Consider the following 22,119-nt stretch of genomic DNA (forward strand, 5'->3'; position numbering starts at 1 on the left):
GGACCTATGAAAAAATTCTGCAGCACTAAAGAATATGTAAGACCCCAAGGGAAACTCTTCCTCCTCAAGTAGGTAAACTTGAAGATAAAGCTGCTTTATATTTCCAATGATGTAAAAGAATTCATTACATCAGTCAATGAACAGGTCAGCATAAAAAGAATGCAACAAAATTATACCCATAACAGCTGAAATTCGGTCTTCATTAAAAGTAATAAAAGCAGAATGAAAACTAGAGAGAATCTATTCATTCAAATAGATGATGTCAAGAATGATACACCAAATACAGAATAAATCAAAATAAAATATTTTAAATGAAACAAAAAAAGACAAGATATATCAAAAACAGAACACAAACCTGATAGCCAAACTATGAAAAAAACATTCCTGATAAAGAATGAACAGCTGGTTAAGAATTGATTATCAAAGCTCAATTTGGATATATCAAAGCAGAATTTGGAGGGAAAAAAACCTGACATTGGAAATCAAGAGGACTCACTGGATTATCCCAGATAAGATCAATAAAAAGGAAACAATATTAACACACATCCTCATGTATTCTTAAACCTCAAAGGAAAGAATACACCTATTATCTGATAATCAGTAATCAGGTCTTTGTGAAATCTCCTACCCTGCAATGTGAGCTGGACCTAGGGACACTCTTCTAACAAAGTAGAGAGGAAGTAATGGGATGTCACTTCCAAGATTAGGTTACAAAAAGATTCTGGCTTCCACCTTGCTCACCATTTCTTGTTCTCTCTTGCTTGCTCTACCATGTTGTAAGCGGCCCTATAGAAAGACCCATGTAGCGAGAAACTGATAACTCTGGCAAACAGCCAGTCAGGATCTGGCGCCTGCCAAAAGTCACATGAGTGAGCTTGGAAGTCGATCTTTTGAGGCCTGCCAACAGCCACATGGGTGAGTGAGAAGCAAATGCTCTCCCAGCTAAGCCTTGGGATGACTGGAGCCACAGCCAACACCTTGACTGCAGTCTTATTAGAGACCCTGGGCCAGAGGTCCTAGCTAAGCCGTGTCCTATGTCCTATGAGACAATAAATGTCTGTTATTTTAAGCCACTAAATTTTAGGATAATTTGTTACACGGCAATACATAACTATCATACTTATTGTCTGATTATATTTTATTATTTTTTAAATTAATTTATTTATTTTTGGCTGCGTTGGGTCTTTGTTGCTGCCCGTGAACTTTCTCTAGTTGCAGCGAGCAGGGAATACTCTTCGTTGCGGTGCGTGGGCTTCTCATTGCAGTGGCTTCTCTTGTTGTGGAGCACGGGCTCTAGGCACGTGGGCTTCAGTAGTTGTAGCACACGGGCTCAGCAGTTGCGGCACACAGGCTTAGTTGCTCCACGGCATGTGGGATCTTCCCGGACCAGGGATCGAACCTGTGTCCCCTGTATTGGCAGGTGGATTCTTAACCACTGCGCCACCAGGAAAGTCCTGTATTGTCTGATTATATTTTAGATTTTAGAAGAGTGGGAAGAGGAAGAGAAAGAAGAGGGAAGTGCAGGAGGGCATAATATTTCTTTTCTCCATCAAAGGGAGTCAAAAGATACCAGCTTTGATTAAGTACAGGACAAAAAATTTATAAAATGTTTCAAGAAAAGTATTACTAGGATTAACAATATGGTGATTGGCTTCCAAATAGCCAAAAGTAAACAGAACATATTTTGTGTGTTGAATTAGCATGAAAATAGCAAAGAAACACTGAGAAAGCATGAAATGAAATCTCTTAAGTCAGAGCAAGTATAGCAATTAGACCAGGTACCATTTTAGAGAACAAGGAATCTCAGGCTGGTTTTAAAAAGAGAATCTAACAATACTTACTTATTTGGTAAACAAATATATCTATTGAGCCCCTACTGGGATACCTGATGAGCAAGCCTGATTCAACCTGACATTAAATACAAACAAGCAATTATAACACAGGACAGTAAATGCAACAATGAGGGACGTACAGGACATAAGAAAAGTTGATTGATGTAACCTTTTCTACCTTAGTATTTTTAACCCCTTTTATTTTAGACAATCCACATATCAGTACCACTCTCCGAGCAGCCTTTCAAGATTGCCAAGCCCTAACCCTAAAGCACACACAGACAAATAGAAATTACATTAGCTATACTCTCCAATCATAGTGTAGTAAAGTGAGAAAGCGTAAAGTTTAAGACCAAAAAAGAAGGCATTAATAAACTGGAAAGCCTTATATAACATCTGGCTCAAAGAAAAATACTAATAGTACAATAAGAGATGATCCAGAAAAAAATAGTTATGGATATATTACAAAAGAAAATATAGCAAATATGGTTAATGATATATTCAGAGTTGAATTTGTAGCATGAAACGTTTTTTTTAAAGAATTTAGGACTTCCCTGGTGGCGCAGTGGTTGAGAATCCGCCTGCCGATGCAGGGGACACGGGTTCGTGCCCCGGTCCGGGAAGATCCCACATGCCGCAAAGCGGCTGGGCCCGTGAGCCATGGCCGCTGAGCCTGCGCGTCCGGAGCCTGCGCTCCGCAACGGGAGAGGCCACAACAGTGAGAGGTCCGCATACCGAAAAAAAAAAAAAAAAAAAAAAGAATTTAGCATTCAACTTAAAGTTCTAGATATAGAACACTAAAGGAATCCTAAGAAAAATTAGATTAAGAAAATAATAAAGATAAAACAAGGTGACTTGCTGAAGGAACAAATAAAATAGACAATATAGTAACAAATCTGATTAAGAGAAAAAAGGAAACAAAATTAGAATTGAGAAAACTGACATACAATAGCTATATTTTTAATTATTATATAATTGCACACAATTATGTTATTTAATTTAAAAATAGCAACTAGATGGATATTTCTCCCTAAAAATAAATAAAATAATTGAAAGCAGAAGAAACAGAAAACTTGAAAAGAGTAATAAAGGAAAATGAATAGAAAAAAAAACACTATTAAAAAAAACCTCTCTACCCTTACCAGCAGGTTTCAGGAATAAGGGAATACACATGTGAATGCTGTCAAATCTTAGAGGAACATAATTTCCATGTTAAAAAAACTTTTCCATAGCACTGGGAAAAATGGGAAGCTACCAACTGATGTTACAAAACAAACATGTCCATGGACTCCAAACTTCTTTGACTTACATACACACAATTACAGGCCAATTTCCCTTACAAATAGGGATATGAAAACCTAAAATGGAACGGAACTCCAAAGGACATTAACTCCACCATTCAGTCCCTCAACAGTCATTCACTGAACACCTATTACTGGGCAAAGATGATACAACAAGCATTATGCTAAACCCTGGGAGATACTAAATCAGTAAGATACGGTCCTTGTCATCAAGGAGCAAAGAGTCTAATTGTGTGTGGGGGGGGCGGGATATAAAAACAATTAAAATGTGTTAAATGCAAAGGAAATCTATTCTCAGTGTACAGCATGGATTAGGGACATCTAGCCCAGCGTGGAAAAGGAAAACAGAGGGCTATCAGTAAAGACTTCCTGGAGGACAGTGAGCTTAAACCAAGCCTAAAGGAAGAGTAGGAATTAGCCAACAGGGAGGTGGGGGGAGCAGTGTTCCACCTCAGCCGGTGAGGTTATTCCAGGCAAAAGAGATAGGAGTGGAGGCATGGAGACAAGCTTGCTTATAAAAAACTACTATGCACCACAATGGTCTCTACAGGCCTAAGACGGTGCATATCGTTTTTCATACTGTATGTGTAGGGTCTAAACCAAATGGAGAAAAAGGAGCCCATGAAGGACATGGAAAATATCTGGTGAGAGAGGGATGAGGAGGACCAGGAGCATGAAATGCCATGGGACTCAGGGAAATTGTGGTCCACAGAGACTAATGCAGCAGAGAGTGGTGCGGACAACTGAAGAATGCCCATCAGATGAGAAATTGAGGAAGTGAGCAGCAAGTGTAGCCTACTTGGAAAAGCTTGGACAAGAAGAAGAGAAAGAGTGGAGAAGGTGTGAGATCAAGGGAATGTTCTGGTTTTTTGTTTCTCAGGGTTGTTTCAGATATCTGCTGCTGCACACCAAACCACTCTAAAGGTTATGACTTAAAACAAGGATTTGTTACTTCTCAGGATTCTATCAATTGATGCAGTAGCTCTTCTGCTGGTCTCTCCTTCGGTCACTCTTGGGCTATATTCAACTGGTGGTTCATGTGCTTGGGCTAGTTGGGACACTAGGCTTCTCTCTCCACATGGTCTCAGACCCTCTCTCCCAAACTGGTCAGTCATTCTACAGGGCCTCTTCCATGTGGCCATTCTCTCCAGCAAGACAGTCTGGACTTCCTTACAACATGGTGGCTGGGCTCCAAAAGGGAATACAGTAAGTCCCCTACATACAAGCCTTTAAGTTGTGAACTTTCAAAGATGGGAACGTGCGTTCGCAGGTCCAGTCACGTAAGTTAGTTCACGTGTCTGTCATACATTGTCACGTGCGTGCATCCTCTACAAGTGATTGTGCATTTGTGTACTTTACTGTACAGTACTGTATAGAATGCAGTAGTACAGTATCTTTATTTCAAGCCCAGGATATATGGAAGCAAATGTAAGAGCAGCGGTGATATAGATGGTACTGCTAAGAAGTGCCATCTGTTGTACTGTATTTTTCAAGGTACTGTACTGTAAGATTAAAAATGTTTTCATTATTTTTTGTTTGTTTTTTATGTATTATTTGGGATTCTATCAATTGATGCAGTAGCTCTTCTGCTGGTCTCTCCTTCGGTCACTCTTGGGCTATATTCAACTGGTGGTTCATGTGCTTGGGCTAGTTGGGACACTAGGCTTCTCTCTCCACATGGTCTCAGACCCTCTCTCCCAAACTGGTCAGTCATTCTACAGGGCCTCTTCCATGTGGCCATTCTCTCCAGCAAGACAGTCTGGACTTCCTTACAACATGGTGGCTGGGCTCCAAAAGGGAATACAGTAAGTCCCCTACATACAAGCCTTTAAGTTGTGAACTTTCAAAGATGGGAACGTGCGTTCGCAGGTCCAGTCACGTAAGTTAGTTCACGTGTCTGTCATACATTGTCACGTGCGTGCATCCTCTACAAGTGATTGTGCATTTGTGTACTTTACTGTACAGTACTGTATAGAATGCAGTAGTACAGTATCTTTATTTCAAGCCCAGGATATATGGAAGCAAATGTAAGAGCAGCGGTGATATAGATGGTACTGCTAAGAAGTGCCATCTGTTGTACTGTATTTTTCAAGGTACTGTACTGTAAGATTAAAAATGTTTTCATTATTTTTTGTTTGTTTTTTATGTATTATTTGTGCGAAAAGTATTGTAAACCTATTACAGTACAGTACTACATAGCCGATTGTGTTAGTTGGGTACCTAGGCTAACTTTGTTGGACTTAATGAACAAATTGGTCTTACCAACGCGCTCTCAGAACAGAACTCGATCGTATGTAGGGGACTTATTGTAATCTAAGAGAGATAAGCTCAGCGTTGCCAAGCCTCTACGTGCATCACACCTGCTAATGACCTTTTAGCCAAAGCAAATTACATGGTCAAGCCTAGAGTCCACGTGGGAGGGGACTACAAGAGGGTGTGAATACTGGGAGACTTGGAAGGATGAATCTATCGATATAACAGTTCACTGTAATGATGTTTCTTTTCCCCTTAAAATGGGAGAGAGTTTAAAATGTTTATAGGTTGGGCCCAAAAGAACTAACTGAAAGGGAGACATTGAAGATACAATAAAGGGAGATTATCACTAATAGAACCCCAGAGGGTGCACTTGGTGGGGGAAGGAAGAGGAACAACATCCTCTGAGACTAGAGGAGGTGAGATTTAAAACAGGTGTTTAGGACTTCCCTGGCAGTCCAGTGGTTAGGATGCCACACTTCCACTGCAGGGAGCATGGGTTCCATCCCTGGTTGGAGAACTAAGATCTCGCATGCTGCAAGGTGCAGCCAAAAAAAGAGAGAAAAAGAGAAGAAACAATTAAAAATTAAAAAATAAAACAGGTGTTTAAATATATTTTGGTTAAATCACTGAGGGGAAAAAAGGGGGCGTTGTCCACGGAAATGTGGCACTGGGGTAGAGACTTGGTATTTGTGGTAACACCAACCCCACCATCATTTTGTTTCTCTATCAGCGCTCAGTCTGCATGTTGAAGCTGAGGAGGCTGATTATAGTATTGGTCCAGGGGTTTTTTTTTTAAAGAGGAATTTTATTTTATTTTATTTTTGGCCGCACCATACGGCATGTGGGATCTTAGCTCCCTGACCGGGGATGGAACCCATGCACCCTGCAGTGGAAGCTCCGAGTCTTAACCACTGGACCACCAGAGAAGTCCCCTGACCCAGGTTTAGAATTTGGTTGTTGGATGCTGCAAAAGGATAGTGGTGCCATGAAATTATGGATTACTGGAGAGGGTAATTTGAATAATAGAAACGGGGTTTTTACTCCACAGGTAAGAGACAGAGGCCAGGAAGAGACTGATAGAGGAAATAGAAGAGTCAGGAAACTAGAGGTTTTTATAAGTTCAAAATACACTGAAGTGTGAACAAAGATGTAAGAAAGGGAAGAGAAGTTGAAGGCCAAGGAGGTCCAAGAATCATAGGGCCAGATTACTGGGTAGGCAGACCACATGAACACTGAAATCCAGGAATTAATGAAGGTCCAGTTGGGGTGGAAAGTTCTAAGCCAATCCCCAGGTTCAGCAGTGAACGATGGGAAGTGACCAGGAGGTGACAGTTCTGCTGAGGGGCTGCTCACAAGGACAGAGACTGAGTCTGTTGTGTCCTCAGGCACCAGTACAGTGTCTGACACATAGAAGGCACTCAGTATCAATAATTATTGTGCAATAAACAAATGACTTTAATCTACCTTCTTCACTTAACAGCTGAGAAAACTGAGGCTCCCAAAGCTACACAGCTAGTGTTCAGCTAGCCAATGCTTCCCACCTCCTTACAAAACCACACTAAATATGGATTTCCTTCTTAACCTTCCCAGAGGCAGCTCATGATTTTATTACTTTATTATCCCAAAACTACTGAAGTGGCATTTGTCATCCCTTGGGTGCTGGGATGGAATATCCTAAAGTTGAATGACTAAAGGGAGTGGCTAAAAACCTTCCCTGAGGCCTAGAGGGACTCACTTATTAGAAATACATCACATGCATTTTCAAGGCACATTCAAGGAAGCTGGTCCTGTAACCATATCCTTGCCAGTTTGCCAGCATTTCATTGTTCTCTCTTCTTCAGGTGCTGTGGTCCCATCTTCTTCGCTAAGATTCAGAAAATCAGGAAGTCACACACATGCACCATAGCTGTCCACCCACAATCACCATAGATTTTTCCATAGACTCTACAGGCTTAAAGAAATTAATTAGCCTTCAGCTGACTAGGTCTGGGCTGTTAAAGCCTTCCCAACTCTTATCTTTAAATAAAAATGAAAACATCTCCCCCAAAGGCTATTGTCCATTATGGAATCCAAATGAAGAAGAAGGAGGGTGGTGACATGCTCCTCTTTCCCACTGGACCAAAATTTCAAAGCTTCAAATGTGTGGTAAATCTAACCAAAGATAAAGATTTGCAGGTGTTTTTTGCATAAAAGCAAGAAGGGCAGATGTATCTGAAACGTGTTTCTAACCGAATGGGACATCTGCAATCCATTAGGGGTGTCCTGAAGAGAGAAAGTGAGAGGGGAGGTTCAGGCAGAAAGTCTGCTCTGCAGAAACACAAGCATGAGGATGTGTGTGGACCCTTCTGTCAGGATCTGAGGACGCCGAGGTCCTAAAACAGGTTACCTTTTCAGGGGTAAATTTACATCTCTACCCAGTAAACCAGTTCCTCTTTTTCCTTTCCTTCCATCATGTTATCTCTGAAATGTCAGTGCCTTCTCTTTACTCAAGTACACCTACATGTTTTAGTATTTAAGACTTGGCAGCCACCTCAGATAAAGAGAACATTCCCCTCTTGGAGCGTGTGGACCTTCCTTTCCCAGCACTCACAAGAGCAATCGGTGTCCTGACTCGGCTTCTTACACTCCCACAGAAAAAGCAAAATTGTCACCACGGCATTACTTGCAGGTTACTCACTGGCTGTTATGTGCTCTGTTTCAGACTCCCAAGAAAACCACTAACTTTTATTAGAAGGTGTGTAACAAAGGCTGTTGCAAAATACCCACGGCTGTGAAAATGATTCTGAGGTGTGTGAATCCCAGAATGGACGTTATGAAGGTCAGTAGATTTTAATATATAGGATCTATGCCCAGAGCTTGCTTTTGGTCTCCCTTTGAAGTCTTAGATTGAGCTTCAGTGACTGGGTCCAAATTGAGCATAACATGTAACTGTCATGCTCCTTACATGAGTTCCTTCATAAGCATACAGGTCTATTTTCTTGTATAATGTCTCTTACTTACTGACTCACCTTTTGATAAACCATTAGTACTGGGGCATTTTGTTAATTACTAAACTCCTGGTAACAGACAAAACTGGCCTGTTAAAACTTGTGTTGTAACTTGAGGATTTAAAGCCACACCTCTGGGAAATGCCAGTATCAAAAACTGATTTGGTGTCAGACACAAGGTGTTAGAAGCCACAGTTTGACAAAGTGGATTCCCAAGTGCAGTTGGCAATTACATTTTTTAGAAGACATCAATTATGCCATTTACAAGAAGGTACTTTTAAGAAGCTACAAGTCAGGAATGTGTTTTTAAATCTCTTCATATATACATTTATAGGTAAGCCCATATTTAAGAAGTACCGACTGCATACATAACAGCACTGTTCTAGAACAGTAGAAGTCAATAGTCCCTACCCTCTGAATCTCAAAAGCCAAGAAGAAAAGTCTCTTCAAAAATTAAAGTATGTGGGGACTTCCCTGGTGGTCCAGTGGCTAAGACTCTGTGCTCCCAATGCAGGGGGCTGGGGTTCGATCCCTGGTCAGGGAACTAGATCCCACATGCATGTCGCAACTAACAGTTCACATGCCGCAACTAAAGATTCCTCATGCTGCAACAAAGATCCTGCGTGCCACAACTAAGACCTGGCACAGCCAAAATAAATAAATAAACAAATAAATAAAATTTAAAATTAAAAAAATAATTAAAGTATGCGGTCAGTGCCTTTCTGGAAAATATTTTACTTAAGATCAAGGGGATAATCATGACTACAGAATCAATGTGCTTTAATTAGAAGGATCTCCTCACTTGCCCAGGGTCTGTGGATTGAGGGCCTGTGTTCGGAGATTCTCTCCTAATCGTCTATCACCAAGGCAATCTAAGAGTGAAAGAATGAACAAAGACTGTTATCAACATAGGGCACTTGGTATTTCATTTATCCTTTATTCCAGAATAGTCTTCTAGTAAAACTGAATGTAATACCGTGGAGCAACTGGGTCCGTGCGCCACAACTACTGAGCCTGTGCTCTAGAGCCTGCGAGCCACAACTACTGAGCCCATGTGCCACAACTACTGAAGCCCACGCACCTAGAGCCTGTGCTCCGCAACAAGAGAAGCCACTGCAATGAGAAGCCCTCGCACCGCCACGAAGAGTAGCCCCCGTTCGCCGCAACTAGAGAAAGTCTGCGCACAGCAACAAAGACCCAACACAGCCAAAAATAAATAAATTTTAAAAATAAATAAATTTATTTTTAAAAATCTATATCAGCTGAGAAGCTTTCCATTGAAAATAAGGGGGAAAAATATCTCAAACTGGCTTAAATGATAAAAGTGATTTAATTGTTCACAAATCTAAGAAGGCTGAAGGCTTCACGCATGGTTTGATCAAAGCTTCAGCTGAATTTCCCTACAATTCTCTCAATTCTACTCAAGCTGCAGGTAACATCGGGGATTACACGTCTCCTTCTTCATGCCTATGGGGAAAGAAGAACTTGGTTTCCCATGACCATCAAACAAAAGTCCTGAGCTTTGAGCTCATTGGACTACCCTGGAACCAATCCCTGGGACCAGGAAAAACCCTGTGATTGGGTCACCTGAACCAATTACCTGTGGGATTGGGATTGGGTACTCACCCAGAAGAAATGGCTGCGACATGCTTTAGAAGGAATGAAATGGAGGTTGAGGAGGCAATCACAGCATAGTATCTGATGCAATCCTTTTTCATGCCTAGACTCTGGATTACTAATTAATTTTTATTCAGTATCAGAAATGAGGGCTGTAAAGAGGAATCTATTTCCTCTAAATTTGATAAATCAAATTTAAAGATGGTTTTACTTTTTCAAAATCATAAAATGCATAACTCTAAGTTTGTTTTTTCATAGCTCTCTTTTCCCTTAAGAATACACTGAAACTCCCAAAGAAATATTTTAAAAGTTTGCTATCAGTTAGTAATTGAGAATGATTTAAAGTCCATCCTATAGTCCATCTTCCCTATCCCCTTCTTCCCAATTTCCAAAAGCAATATGACCTAGCTTGGAATTCTCAGTTATAGTAACCCAAATATTTTCTCCTTCAACTTGAATAATAGGTTGTTAAATTTGCAGAAGATGCCATGTTCCAAGGTATAATGAATCTTAAAAGTTTTCTTCTGACACATGTTCACCCACCTTCCAAAACTGTCCTGTCCTGATAAAATCCACTCCAAATTCATCGACTCAATATGCAAAGTGCCAGTCTAAGGGATTTTCAACAACTAAGTATTTCTTCTACACTTTACATAGAAATAGACCTCCTTGAGTTCAGAGTTGCAATTGTAGTACTAAATAAAGTGTCCAGGGAGGAGTCCACCTGTGATATTTTCTTCCCCCTGCCTTGGTGAAGAGAGGATGAGCTGTTTGGAAGGCAGGCCACAGCCTTCTTATGACTGTCATTGATTGTTTAAAGGCCATTGAGGACAGAATAAATGAGAAGCTAACTTCACGCATCCCAGACATATCAAAACAATGGTAGCCAAACTTGCAATGTTTTCTCCAAGCATTACACTTGAAAGAACCATCATAAGCCTTCAATCTGTCCGCGTCAGAAATGAATATTCTTTCCTGATTGCAGAGGGTGCCACGGATGCTCACAAACTGCATCACTGTCAGACGCACTCAGGGAAGCAGTTTAGAATCGGGCCTGGGTTTGTTTGCAGGTTGAAATTTACAAGAGTATTTATCACTCTTCCTTACTGACATCCCCCTCCTTGAGATTTGGCAGTCTTGGCTACCAAAACCCCAAATGCAAGACACAGTGCATTCCCCTTGGTGTAGCAGGACCTTCAGGGCATTTTGGTCCCCTCAATCCCTGACCTTCTGTGAGAGGTGGAGAAACAGGAACAGTTTTCTGCCACCAAAACCCTGTGCCACCTCTGGAATGGCCTCATCTCCTTCCTCTCAATAGGGAGCAGCCCAGGGGCTAGAGGGAAGAAGTTGCGACACCTGGGCCAGGCCTGTGGCAGGCCAGCCTGCCCCCCAGCAGGCAGCTGGGGAGCGGGGCGGGGGGGAGCTTGGCCTCAACGTGGCTTAGTCAGGCTCCAATGCTGAGCTGAGCAGCAGATGTGCCCAGACTTGCCAGGTGTCTGTGTCTGGGCTGGGAGGGGACGGAGCAAATGTGACTCTTGTCTACCAGTGTTTCCCAGCACCGTCCTCAGAGGAATGTGGAAGACTCAAGTGAGGCCACCTCAGAAGACTTTCGACAGAGCCACAGCTCTCTGCCCACACTGCCATGTCAAAAGCCCTTCCCTGTCCTGCCCCTTTGGCCCTCAACACAGTCCTCCTGCCAACTGCCCCAAGGCTAGCTCCTCCTCCGGGCCACTGGTAAGCTCAGGAGGGAGACAGCTACCCACCTGCCCCGCTCTAATACGCTGCCCCCATCAGTGGTGCCCAAACCTCCATAGGTAAAGGTGGGTTTTTTTTTTTCCCTTTTTAACACGATGATCCCATGATTAAAAATACCCTTTTTTAATTAAAAAAATTTTTTTTTCAAGTTCATTCGTCCCCACTGGGGAAAAATTTTCTTGTGAGAATGTTTCCCAACGAGAGGCTATTCTGAATTTCACAGAACTATTAACAACTAGACAGAGACTTATCCGGGTATAAATATTATAGATGTTCACCAGCCCATTAGTGGGCTCTGAATCCAACTCATAAAGGTTGTTACTCGTCTCTGTGTGGCTTCTGAGAATTCCATTTAAAGGTTAGGCAGCCTGCGAGCCATTTGCCAGCAGGAGTCATATTCACTCTACAAGTGTTTACTGCACACCTACTATATACTACAAGCCCAGGCCTCAAGAAGACATCCCTGTATGCAGCAGAGGGTGCAAATGAACAGCACATAGGCCAGATTAGGCCCAAAAACATATTTTGTTTGACTCACACCATATTTATCAAAAATTTGAATTAGTTGCCAACTTTTAAATATCAGAATATTTCCAGCTTCTCTTCAAAACTCAGGAAGTCTGGCAAAAGTGAGCCCACATTCCCAGCTGATGACAAGCAGAACAACAACTGATCACCTCACATATGCACTGGCTCTCAGTTCACACAACCCCCACCTGCCCTGCTTCCCCTGACTCAACCTGCCCCACCCCTCAGTATACACCAGTGGTTCTCAGGATGGGCAATCTCAGCACACCAACCTCAAGCACACCAACCTCACTCAGGGAGACAGCAACCCAACTAAGTCTCTCATTTAAGAAGAGCTGCTTCATGCCTCCATAAGAACAGGTCACAGGGATTTTCTTATTTTGTGCCTTCTCGACTTTTACCCTTTTTAATAAAGGTTTTTTTAATCCCTGGTATCAGTGAAGACATTTTGTTTTTCATGCTTGCTACAACAAAAAATTGGACACAAAAGAAAAATGGCAAGGTGGAAGCACAGAAGCACATAGAAGCAAAACGGGAGGACTGTGAGAACAGGGTAGGCCCTCAGGATGCCCCACTTGCCAGATGAAGAAGCTGAGGCCTAGAGACAGGAAAGTCATGCCCAGGTCCCATTACTGACCAGCAGGAGAACAGAAGCGTGATCTGGATGATCTTTACCCAGCCGGTGCCACGTTCTTTTCTGTATTCAAGGATGGTTTCTCCACCCCAGGTTCTGCTTACATGTTTCCAAGGAGTGGCAGAGAAGCCCATCAAATCTGGGAATAAATATGAGGACTGATTTCAGGAGTCACATTTATCAGGTATATGATTCTAAATGAACCTGCAGAAGATTAATTAGCAATTTTCATCTAGTCCTACTGATTCCATATATGGGGGCCCAAACTGTCATATTTGAAGAAATGTGTATGTGGATCCCAATGGTGCGTCTTGGGAGAGGTGGCCTATTTTCACGTTTTCAAATCGTGTATTGCCAAAAATCCTCCTTGTCTGTAACCAGAAACAGAGTTAAACAGGTTGATCGTGATATCTGTTGCTAGTGAAAAGTTTTACTAAAATATAATTCAGTTGCCACACACACAAAGATACTGACAAAAACCATCAATCGGACAGATTAAAGGTATTTAAGAGGACCATTGTCTGGGTCTAAGACATTTCAGTGTATTTATAATAAGCATATACAGCCATTCAATAATACTGCAACCAAGGACTCCTCTGGTAACAAATGTAAATTAATTACAAAATCAGTTTTATGTGCAGGAGAAAGGAAGGAGAACGGCATTTGCAGAACAAAAACTATCTCATTTAGCTCTACCTATCTAGCCAGAAACAGGGCTTCATACCTACTTTTAAAGATGAGGACAGTATGAGGCCTAGAAAGCTGGCTTTCTCAGTTTCCAATTGCGCAAACCAGCTACACCCAAGCCATTCTAACTTCAAAACCTGAGCTTTGTCTGCTGCAGCAACTCATAACACAGAAGCCACTAAGATGAGTAATGACCAAAGTTAAGACAAGGACACATCACAACCAGGCTAGAGAATGTAATAAGCACAATAAGAGAGGCAGATACAAGTGCTTGGGGTCAGAAGAGGACAAAAGCACACAGAGTGGAGGGTTGGTGGATCGGGGAGGGCTTCTGAGAAGCGGTGACATTTGAGAAAGGTCTTGAAGGATGCACTGTGTTACAACAAGCAGAGAAGAGCAGCAAGGAGAAAGGCCTAAATGCTGGGAGTGGCAAGAAGGACACAAACGGAAGGTAAGCAGTTTAGGTTTGGAATTCACAAAGCAAAGCTTCATAATAAAGTCAGCCATGTGAGAAAATGAATCTTGCCAACACCTGTAAGGCAGGGAGGGCAGAGTCCATCACATAAGGCCAGGCAACCTCATACCTGCAAGGAAGGGCACCACACTGCAGACCCAGGACATGGCCAGAACGCCAGCTACGTGTGTCCAGCCTGCGGGGCACAGGCAGCAGGGGCTCTCTGGACCCCACGAAGCCCAGATACTTTCTTCCACAAGCACCATGGTCGCTCCTTTCCCACCTCTTCCATTCAGCGGCCTGTGCCATTCAGAGCCAGGACCAGTACCCTCCGCCTGAATGAGTGCAACTCGCTTCTTTTCCCCTTTCATCTCTCATCTTTTTCCACAATGTGCAAGGGTTTTGTTTCCCTCCAAGGACCTCCACTAGCAGCAAGGTAGGTGGGATAACTTGGGGGAGAAGGAAGTAGGATTCCCCCAAATCCAGCCTTCAGGGAATCCTTTTAGGGACCTGAAAAGGGAGAGAAGGCCTGACTCTCTTCAGGTTCTGTGTCTGCCCCAGGGCGGGGCAGAAGAAAAGCTGGGTCCTGCTTCAGCAGCTGTGGGCCATCTCTGTCAGCTCCTAGGGGTGAAGCATCCCCTGTCCCCAGGACAGGAAACCGGTTCTCCCGGCAGGCCCCCTCCCCATCTGCTCACGGCGGCCAAGCTCCTGTTTGGTTTTCCAGGACATTTAATTTCATTTCGTCCTTACTACCCAATAAGAGAGGTGAAAACTTAATCCCACTTTACAACGGAAGCAATTGAGGCTGAGGGAGCAAAGACTTGTCTCAGGAAAGTGGTAAAGCTGAGACTATAACTCCTTAGACATGGGAAGAGGGGATGCCTGTTGGAGTTCGTAATAAAACTTCCTGGCGCCCCCCTTTCTCCACATCCTGGGACACGTCCCCACACTTCCTCTGGGAATAAAGTTTCTGGTGACGAGGGTGGCACAGCCCTCTTCTTGGCCGCGGTGGAACCCGAGGGCGCCCCGGAGCAGGCAGGGCGGCAGAATCATCCCCCGACATGGGAGCCAGAGAACTTCAGAGCATTTCGCCCTTCCCCGGGACAGGCAAACACCGACACGTCTGTGTCTTTACCGACAAGTGCCTTCAAGCCCGGCGGGGGCAGACACCTTCTCGCCGGCCGCCGGCTAGGTCTCCGCTGTCTGCAGGGGCCACGGCCTCGCATCAGCTGCATCGATTTAGCGCGTTAGTGGGCCGCGGGAGCAGGAGGCGTCTTCCCCGGCGGCGCAATAGCGCCCGAGCCTCGGGCGACTCGGCAGCCCGGGAGGAGGGGGAGGGGAGAGGAGGAGGGGCGCCCCCCCCCCCCCGGGGCGCAGGGGGCGGGCGTGCGGGCACACGCGGTGCGCGGCGCTCCGGAGGGCGGGGGCGGCCACCGCGCCGCGCCGCCTGTGCGCACGAGGAGCCGCCCACTTCGCCGCGGCGGGCCCCGACGGCCAGAGCTTGGATGCGGCGGCGCCCGCCGAGCCGAGGCGGACGCGGGGCGGCCCGAACCGGGGACACGCGCCGGTGGCCCCGGCACTACAGCGGCCGCAGGATGGCCGAGGTAAGCGTGGCGCCCTCCCCGGGTGCGGGGCCCCCTCAGCGCGCAGAGCAGGGCGGCCGGGGACGCCGCTCGGACCTCGGGCAGGTCGGTACTCGGGGGTGCGCCAGGGGCCATCTCCCCGAGGGCCACCTGCGCGGCGGCGGCGCGGTCCTTCCCCGAGGCAGGGCGTGAGGGAGCGTTTCTGCGGCGGGGAGGGCCCGTGGGGGCGCCCGGACCCGTCGCCGCCCGACGTCCCGGAGCCGCGCGACGCGCTCTGGGTGAGCGACCGGGGTTGGCGGGCGGGGGCGGGTCCCCGGCGTCCCCGGGGCAGCCCCGGCGCGTCGAAAGTGCGGGGTCGGGAGAGACTGGGCGGCCGCCTTCCGCACTTCTTCCCGCCCCCTCAGCACCTCGGCTTTCGGTCCAAGGACATTGGGACTGTTTCAACCGCTTTTATCTCAGAATTAATTAAACAGCTGATTTTTAAAGTGGCCATTTTTTTTTTTAACCTGGATTTTGTTTCTGGAGAATTAAGCGTGCGGTAGCCTTCGGTCACACGGAGAACTGCGGAGCCGGGCGAGGGACAGTGACGGGGCCTCCTGTCCGGGACCGGGGGGAGGGGTTGTCTGCAAATCTTTTGTACAAAACTGCAAATGAAGACGCAGACAGGTCGGCTCAGGAAGCTTCCGGGACAGGATAGATTCGAGGGTGCAAGGTCAGGTTTTTATAAAGGTTACAGCTGACCTGCCGGGTGCGCGGAACAGTTCAGCGCGAGGTGTTTCCCCCCTGGTTCAGGCAGCCCCGGAAATCGGGGTCAGGCTCGAGGGTTTCCACGTCCAAACCAGACACAGTGGGCTCTGGCTACTTGGGGACGGGCAGCCTGCAGGTGACAGGGCTGGGCCGGGCTGCGGAGCCGGCGGCGGTGCCCCCGCCGCACTCGGCATCGCCTGCAAGCGCCTGGGCGGCCGGTCCCGCGTCGCGGGTGTTGAACCCCGGCCGCACTCGGCTTCCCGGCCCCGGGGTCGCCGCGCTCGCTCGCCACCCGAGCGCCCAGGAGGGTCCCCGCTGCCGACCGGGCGGCGGGGCAGGGGACCGGGGGTAGGGGGTGCCCGAGGGCGGAGGAGGAGGCCGCGGCGTGGTCCCCGCTGCCCCTCGGACGCCTCTGGCCAGACCCCGAGCCCCATCGGCTGCCTGGTTTTGCATAACCTCCTAAAGATTTGTCAGCCAGATGTGACAAGATTGTCGAGCAGAGAATGAAGGAGGAGATCTGATATTAATCAGTGCATAGCTCGGAGCCAAACTTTCTCAAATGCGGTGTAGAAACATGTTCTTCTCATTTAAGGCATCTCTTTGTGGCTGCGGGGCTGCCACCGGTCTGACTTTGACAGTTAAATGGAATGCCAACTAGCAGCCTTAATTGTATGACTAAAGTTGTGTGTATTGTTGGGGGGAGGATCAGACACGCTAAGGTTCAGTAATGTCCCCTGGTTTTATGGCCATGCTCACCGCAATCCTCTGAAGACAGGGCATTTAAATCGGGCCAGACGCGCCTGGTCGCAGCCAGGCCTCTGCTGTTAACACTTAAGGGGCCTAAAAGAGGCCCCACTGGTGTCCTGGGAATCCCTGTCAGAGTGTGTGTGTGTGTGTGTGTGTGTGTGTGTGTCCCATAGAGCAGATCTAGCAAGAATTTTTTTTAAATATATTCTTCTCATCAAAGCAACAAAGATTTTGGCTAGACAGTAAGTGAATTGAAAAACAGCATTTAGCAGATCATTTTTTTTTCTGGTGTCCTTTTATTTCTTGCTGTTTTAATTTGATATTGGATTTCATGGGATCTTTTCATAAGATTTCTTAGATTGCTTTTTGCAAATACGTGCTTACGTGTTAAAACTTTGTTCAGTGATAAATATACTGGCTTCTCAGCTGTCCCCAAATCTGTTGATATATATTACTAAAATTTCATTAAAATTGAATACGTCAAAATAAAAATTTTGTGCATGATGTAAAAGAGCATTACTTCAAATGTTAGGTTGTCCACCATTTGATTTTTGCTTTAAATAGGTGTGAAAAGATAGCCACAACTTTTGCTAAAATAAATTTTGATAAATAGCTTTATCTTTTTTGTCATCCCTAAAAGAACAAGATGTGAGTCATTATTTGATTTCTCATCTGATAAGTTTGCTAACTTTAATTTCCCCAAGAAAGTGTTACTATTTCAACTCAACTGTTGGTTGAACATGTTCTGTTATAGTTAAATGCTAAGAAGAGGTGGTGAAATCTTAGAACAAGTACTGCTCATACTCTGGGAACTCAAATATGTTCAGACATCTGCATAATTTAATTTGGAATATCACCTGTACCCATAGTTCCTATTCCCTTCAGAATAGTAAGGATTTAGCAATGTGCCCCTTCTTCAGTCAGACAGAGAGTGGTTAGTTTGCAGTGGTTATTTGGCTGTTGACATCTACTGGGATGTGGAACAATGATCTGTTTGCTCTGGTTATAATTCACACTAGAAATGTTAACGAAAATGGAGTAATTGCAGTGGAAGCATAAAGTTTACATAGAGGGTTATCTTTATTTTATTTTAATGTTTATGCCTCTCCCATGGATCAGTTAGGCCTGCGTCCCAAGCCCATGCCCATATTCTGTACCTCAGAAGCATCAGCTTGGAAAGAAGGACGAACCAACCTATTGGGTGAGAAAAGCCATATTGGTTTCCCTGTGGAACAAGTAATAATTGTCCTTTAAGCATACACTTATTATTTCTGAATGCCTATGGACAAATATAAATGGGAAAACATTTTAAAAGTTTAGTTTGTCAGTAAAATTAAACCACAGCATATGGGGTGAGGGGCATAAGTGTCTTTTAGCTTTTGTGTATGGCTTTAGAAGTTGTTTTGACAGTGGCCATTAAAGAGTTGCCCTGAAGGTTCCACAAGGTAAATTACTTGCAGGAGGAGCATGCTTTACCCCAGGGTGAATTTTCACCTCTACAGACGTCATTTAGAATGAGTTACTTTTGTCAGAAACAGTCCTGTTTAAAAAGAACTAGAAATATCTTAGCTAAGGTGAAATCTCAGTGCTAGAGTCAATAAATTTTCTAAATTACATTATTCTGAGTATTCTGTAGATTTTTAAATTTTATTTATTTAGATATTTTATTTTTGATGACTTATCTGAGAGATATAAAAGCTAACTGATTCTGCACAGAAGGGGCATCTGGAAAGGGTTGTTTTTTTGGTCTTTTTTTCCCTTTTAAATCAGTTTCCACCTAAAAACCTTATTTCCTCTTATCTTGTCATTCTTTGAAGCCCTTTTTCCTAATTCTGGAAATTCCACGATTCCGGTGCAGCCCCATTTCTCTCCTCAGACACACGCCTATTTTATCCAAAAAGTGTGGGTCTAAACAGTGCAGACCTGCTTCACCAGGGTCCAACTTGGGACCTTCTCAAACTTCGCACAAATAAGCAAACCACCTATCGCTGTTCCCGTCCACACGTGGACTCATTATTATAAACCAGCCTAACATATCACAGGAGGATGCTGCCTTGGGGGTTGATAATTTCACTCAGCTATTGTGAGAGAAAAGAGAGATGGACAAATAAAATGTTGTGAAGGCCAGGTCCAAACAGCCTATGTGGAGGGAAATGGTTGTCTCAGGTAAAGTTAATTCAGCCTGCTGACTTTTTTCATAAAGTTATATTAGTTTGTCTCCTCTTACACATTATTTGTGTGATCCTTCAGTACATGCTAGCAAACATCAAAATTATTTTCCAGCTCTACATCAGCTTCCAGAAGCATTGTCCTTGCTCTGTAGCCCTCTGATTATTTCTTTCGTTATTCATTATGAGGATAAAATTTTTATACAGACACCTCTGTTTCACAATACACCATGCTGAATGTTAAGACAGTGATCAGGATGTCATAAGTAAGTCTGATCTTTTCTTTTTAAAAATTTCAATTGGAAAATCTAGGGGGGTTTTTACACTTCATTTTTAAAATCTAGTTCTCACTAAGTCCCTAAAAGACATATTTGCAAAATTTTACTTAGCGATGTTCATAATGTCATCGTTATTTTACATCAGCAGCAATGGTGAAGTTACGTTTGTATAGTTGAAATTATCCTGAAGTGTAAATGTCTTTTTTTGGTTTGGTTTTTATTTTTTTCCTTAGGCTGACTGTTGTATCCAGAAGTTCCCTACATGTACAGTTAATGTCCTTTTGTTTTTTGTTGTCAAAGTTTTCTGAAGATTACAACTGAGGTCTCTGAAACTTAGGTTATAAAGGGAAAAAAATGCCTCCGTATCATTTATATACCTGTATAGTTTTTTTTTGTTGTTGTTAGTTTTTTAAAGAAGAAATATTTGGTTTGGTTTCTAAGGTAGGATTAGCAGATTTTTCTACTTTTTATATTTTGTTTTTAGAACTAATAATTTTAAGGAAAAAGGCACAGCTGTTAAATTATTTTAGCACAGAGTTTATACTTTGATTTATAGAGATCAAAAGAACAAGTATTTTCCCCATCTCCCTCTTTGAACTAAGCGGCAAGAGAAAACACTACAAGTGCCTCATGCATACTTTCTACTAACAGGTAGACTTGGCCCAACATCTGTTCCCTGAGTTCTACCTCCCACCTGCCGTTTCTCTGCCAGACCCTTCTCCACCCTCTCAGTCTTCTTTGACCGGCCTCTTTTCATCCCCATCCTTGCAGCAAGAAACCAGATTCTGTCAGTTCTCCTTTAGTGTCATTTTTATGTTGCAAATGCTATCTGCCTGGTTTCTGAGCCTTCCCAGGTTCCCCTCTTTCAACCATGCTCATGATAAATGGTGTCTTCCCATTGTTCAGAACGCTGATGGTTCCATGAACCCAAGAGAGAGATTCATGGCTGCCCATCTGGACAGCACCCCCCGCTTTTTGCCTTTCTCGGTCGGCTCTTGTAGCCCATGACAGAAATCTGTGCTCTGTGGCCCAGCCTCCTGGGCTTGACAGACATGTACAGGGTGAGCCTTCTTTACGCCTAGGACTGTGGCATTTCGTGCATGCACTGCTGAGATCATGCCCGCTGCCTCTTGGAGAAAGCCTCCTCTGGGCTCTCTGCATAACACTGTTCTCTCCCTCTACACCGTCTTACTCAAAACTAAAATTTGGAGGAGAGGTGGAGTCTTGATTTATTTTTTTTTTCACTTTTTATTAGAGAGTATTTCAAGCAAAATTGGACTAGTTTAATGAAGCTTGGTGATACGTGCTTGGGGATTCAACAGTGATCAACTTTGGGCCAATCCTGTTTCGTCTGTTTTCCCTACCCGTTCCCCTCACTGTCACCAACACTAAATTCCTTTGAAGCAAATCCTGAGCATTCATTCATAAATACTTTAATATGTAGCTCTAAATTAAAGGCTCTTTTGTTAAGAAAAGCAATATACCATATAGCGTCTAAAAATTAATAATAACTATGTAATGTCATTAAATTTCTGAAGTGTTCACATTCCCTTGATTGTCCCTTTAAGTTTATATTATCATTGGTTTGTTCAAATCAGTATTCAAATAAGGTCCATAAATTGTGTCTATTAATCTATAGGTTTACATTTTACTTTTTTCCTTGCAATTTATCTGTTGAAAAAGCTAGGTCATTTGTCTTGTGGAGTACTCCCCAGCCTGGATTTTGGGGATTGTTTCCTCGTGATATCATTTAAACATTCCTCTATCCCCTATACGAAAAGGCTTGATCTAATTCAGATTTGAACTTTGGGGGCAAGAACACCCCATATGTAGTAGTATGTATCCTCCACTGCAGAGGCAGTGTTGCCTTTTTCATTAAGAGTTGCAGAATGCTGATATTCTAATTCTTCATCTATTTATTTACTGGAATACTATAAAGAGAATCTTTGCCTCATCAGTGATTTGGTTGCCCTGAACTACAATTTGTATGAAAAGGGTACATACTTAATTCTCTCCCTTTGTTTAACATTTTTTGGTTCCATAGCATCCTCTAAAGGGGGCCAGTGAGTTTTACATTTGTTTTTAACTGCCTTATGAATTGCTAGATTTTAATATAGTAAATGACTTGCACTAGTTTTTAGCAAATCATATTTTCTATTCAGCAATTCTATTTTTAATGTGTGTATTTTGTTGTGTGACTATGATACAATACAGCAATTTTTATTTATTTATTTGTTTATTTTTGGTTGTGTTGGGTCTTCATTGCAGTGTGCAGGCTTCTCATTGTGGTGGCTTCTCTTCTTGCGGAGCACGGGCTCTAGGCACGTGGGCTTCAGTGGTTGTGGCACGCGGGCTCAGTACTTGTGGCGCACGGGCTTAGTTGCCCCATGTCATGTGGGATCTTCCCAGACCAGGGCTAGAACCCGTGTCCCCTGCACTGGCAGGCAGATTCTTTTTTTCTTATTTTTTTTAATTTATTTTTTTATACAGCAGGTTCTTATTAGTCATCCATTCTATACACATCAGTGTATACATGTCAATCCCA

General features: G+C 43.9%; 1 protein-coding gene and 1 long non-coding RNA gene across 3 annotated transcripts in view; one reads left to right on the forward strand and one right to left on the reverse strand.

Annotated features, from left to right (window-relative positions):
- Positions 1-9,138: 9,138 nt before the first annotated feature.
- Positions 9,139-15,453, reverse strand: LOC129392522 (uncharacterized). Its single transcript, XR_008618549.1, has 3 exons — positions 15,187-15,453; positions 12,914-13,049; positions 9,139-9,248 (listed from the first exon to the last, which is right to left on the reverse strand). It is a non-coding gene; the product is annotated as an uncharacterized lncRNA (long non-coding RNA).
- BNC1 (basonuclin zinc finger protein 1) overlaps positions 15,089-22,119 on the forward strand; it is a 32,893-nt gene continuing 25,862 nt past the window's right edge. Inside the window, exon 1 of one of the 2 annotated variants that reach the window (XM_055087895.1) lies at positions 15,089-15,172. In XM_055087895.1, coding sequence (XP_054943870.1) covers positions 15,113-15,172 — 60 coding nt within the window. In that variant the 5' untranslated portion in view covers positions 15,089-15,112. Of the gene's footprint in view, positions 15,173-15,462; positions 15,656-22,119 lie in introns of those variants that run through there. The other variant, XM_055087894.1, reaches the window with a different exon arrangement.

This window comes from Physeter macrocephalus, chromosome 11, assembly GCF_002837175.3.
Source record: "Physeter macrocephalus isolate SW-GA chromosome 11, ASM283717v5, whole genome shotgun sequence".
Lineage (NCBI taxonomy): Eukaryota > Metazoa > Chordata > Mammalia > Artiodactyla > Physeteridae > Physeter > Physeter macrocephalus.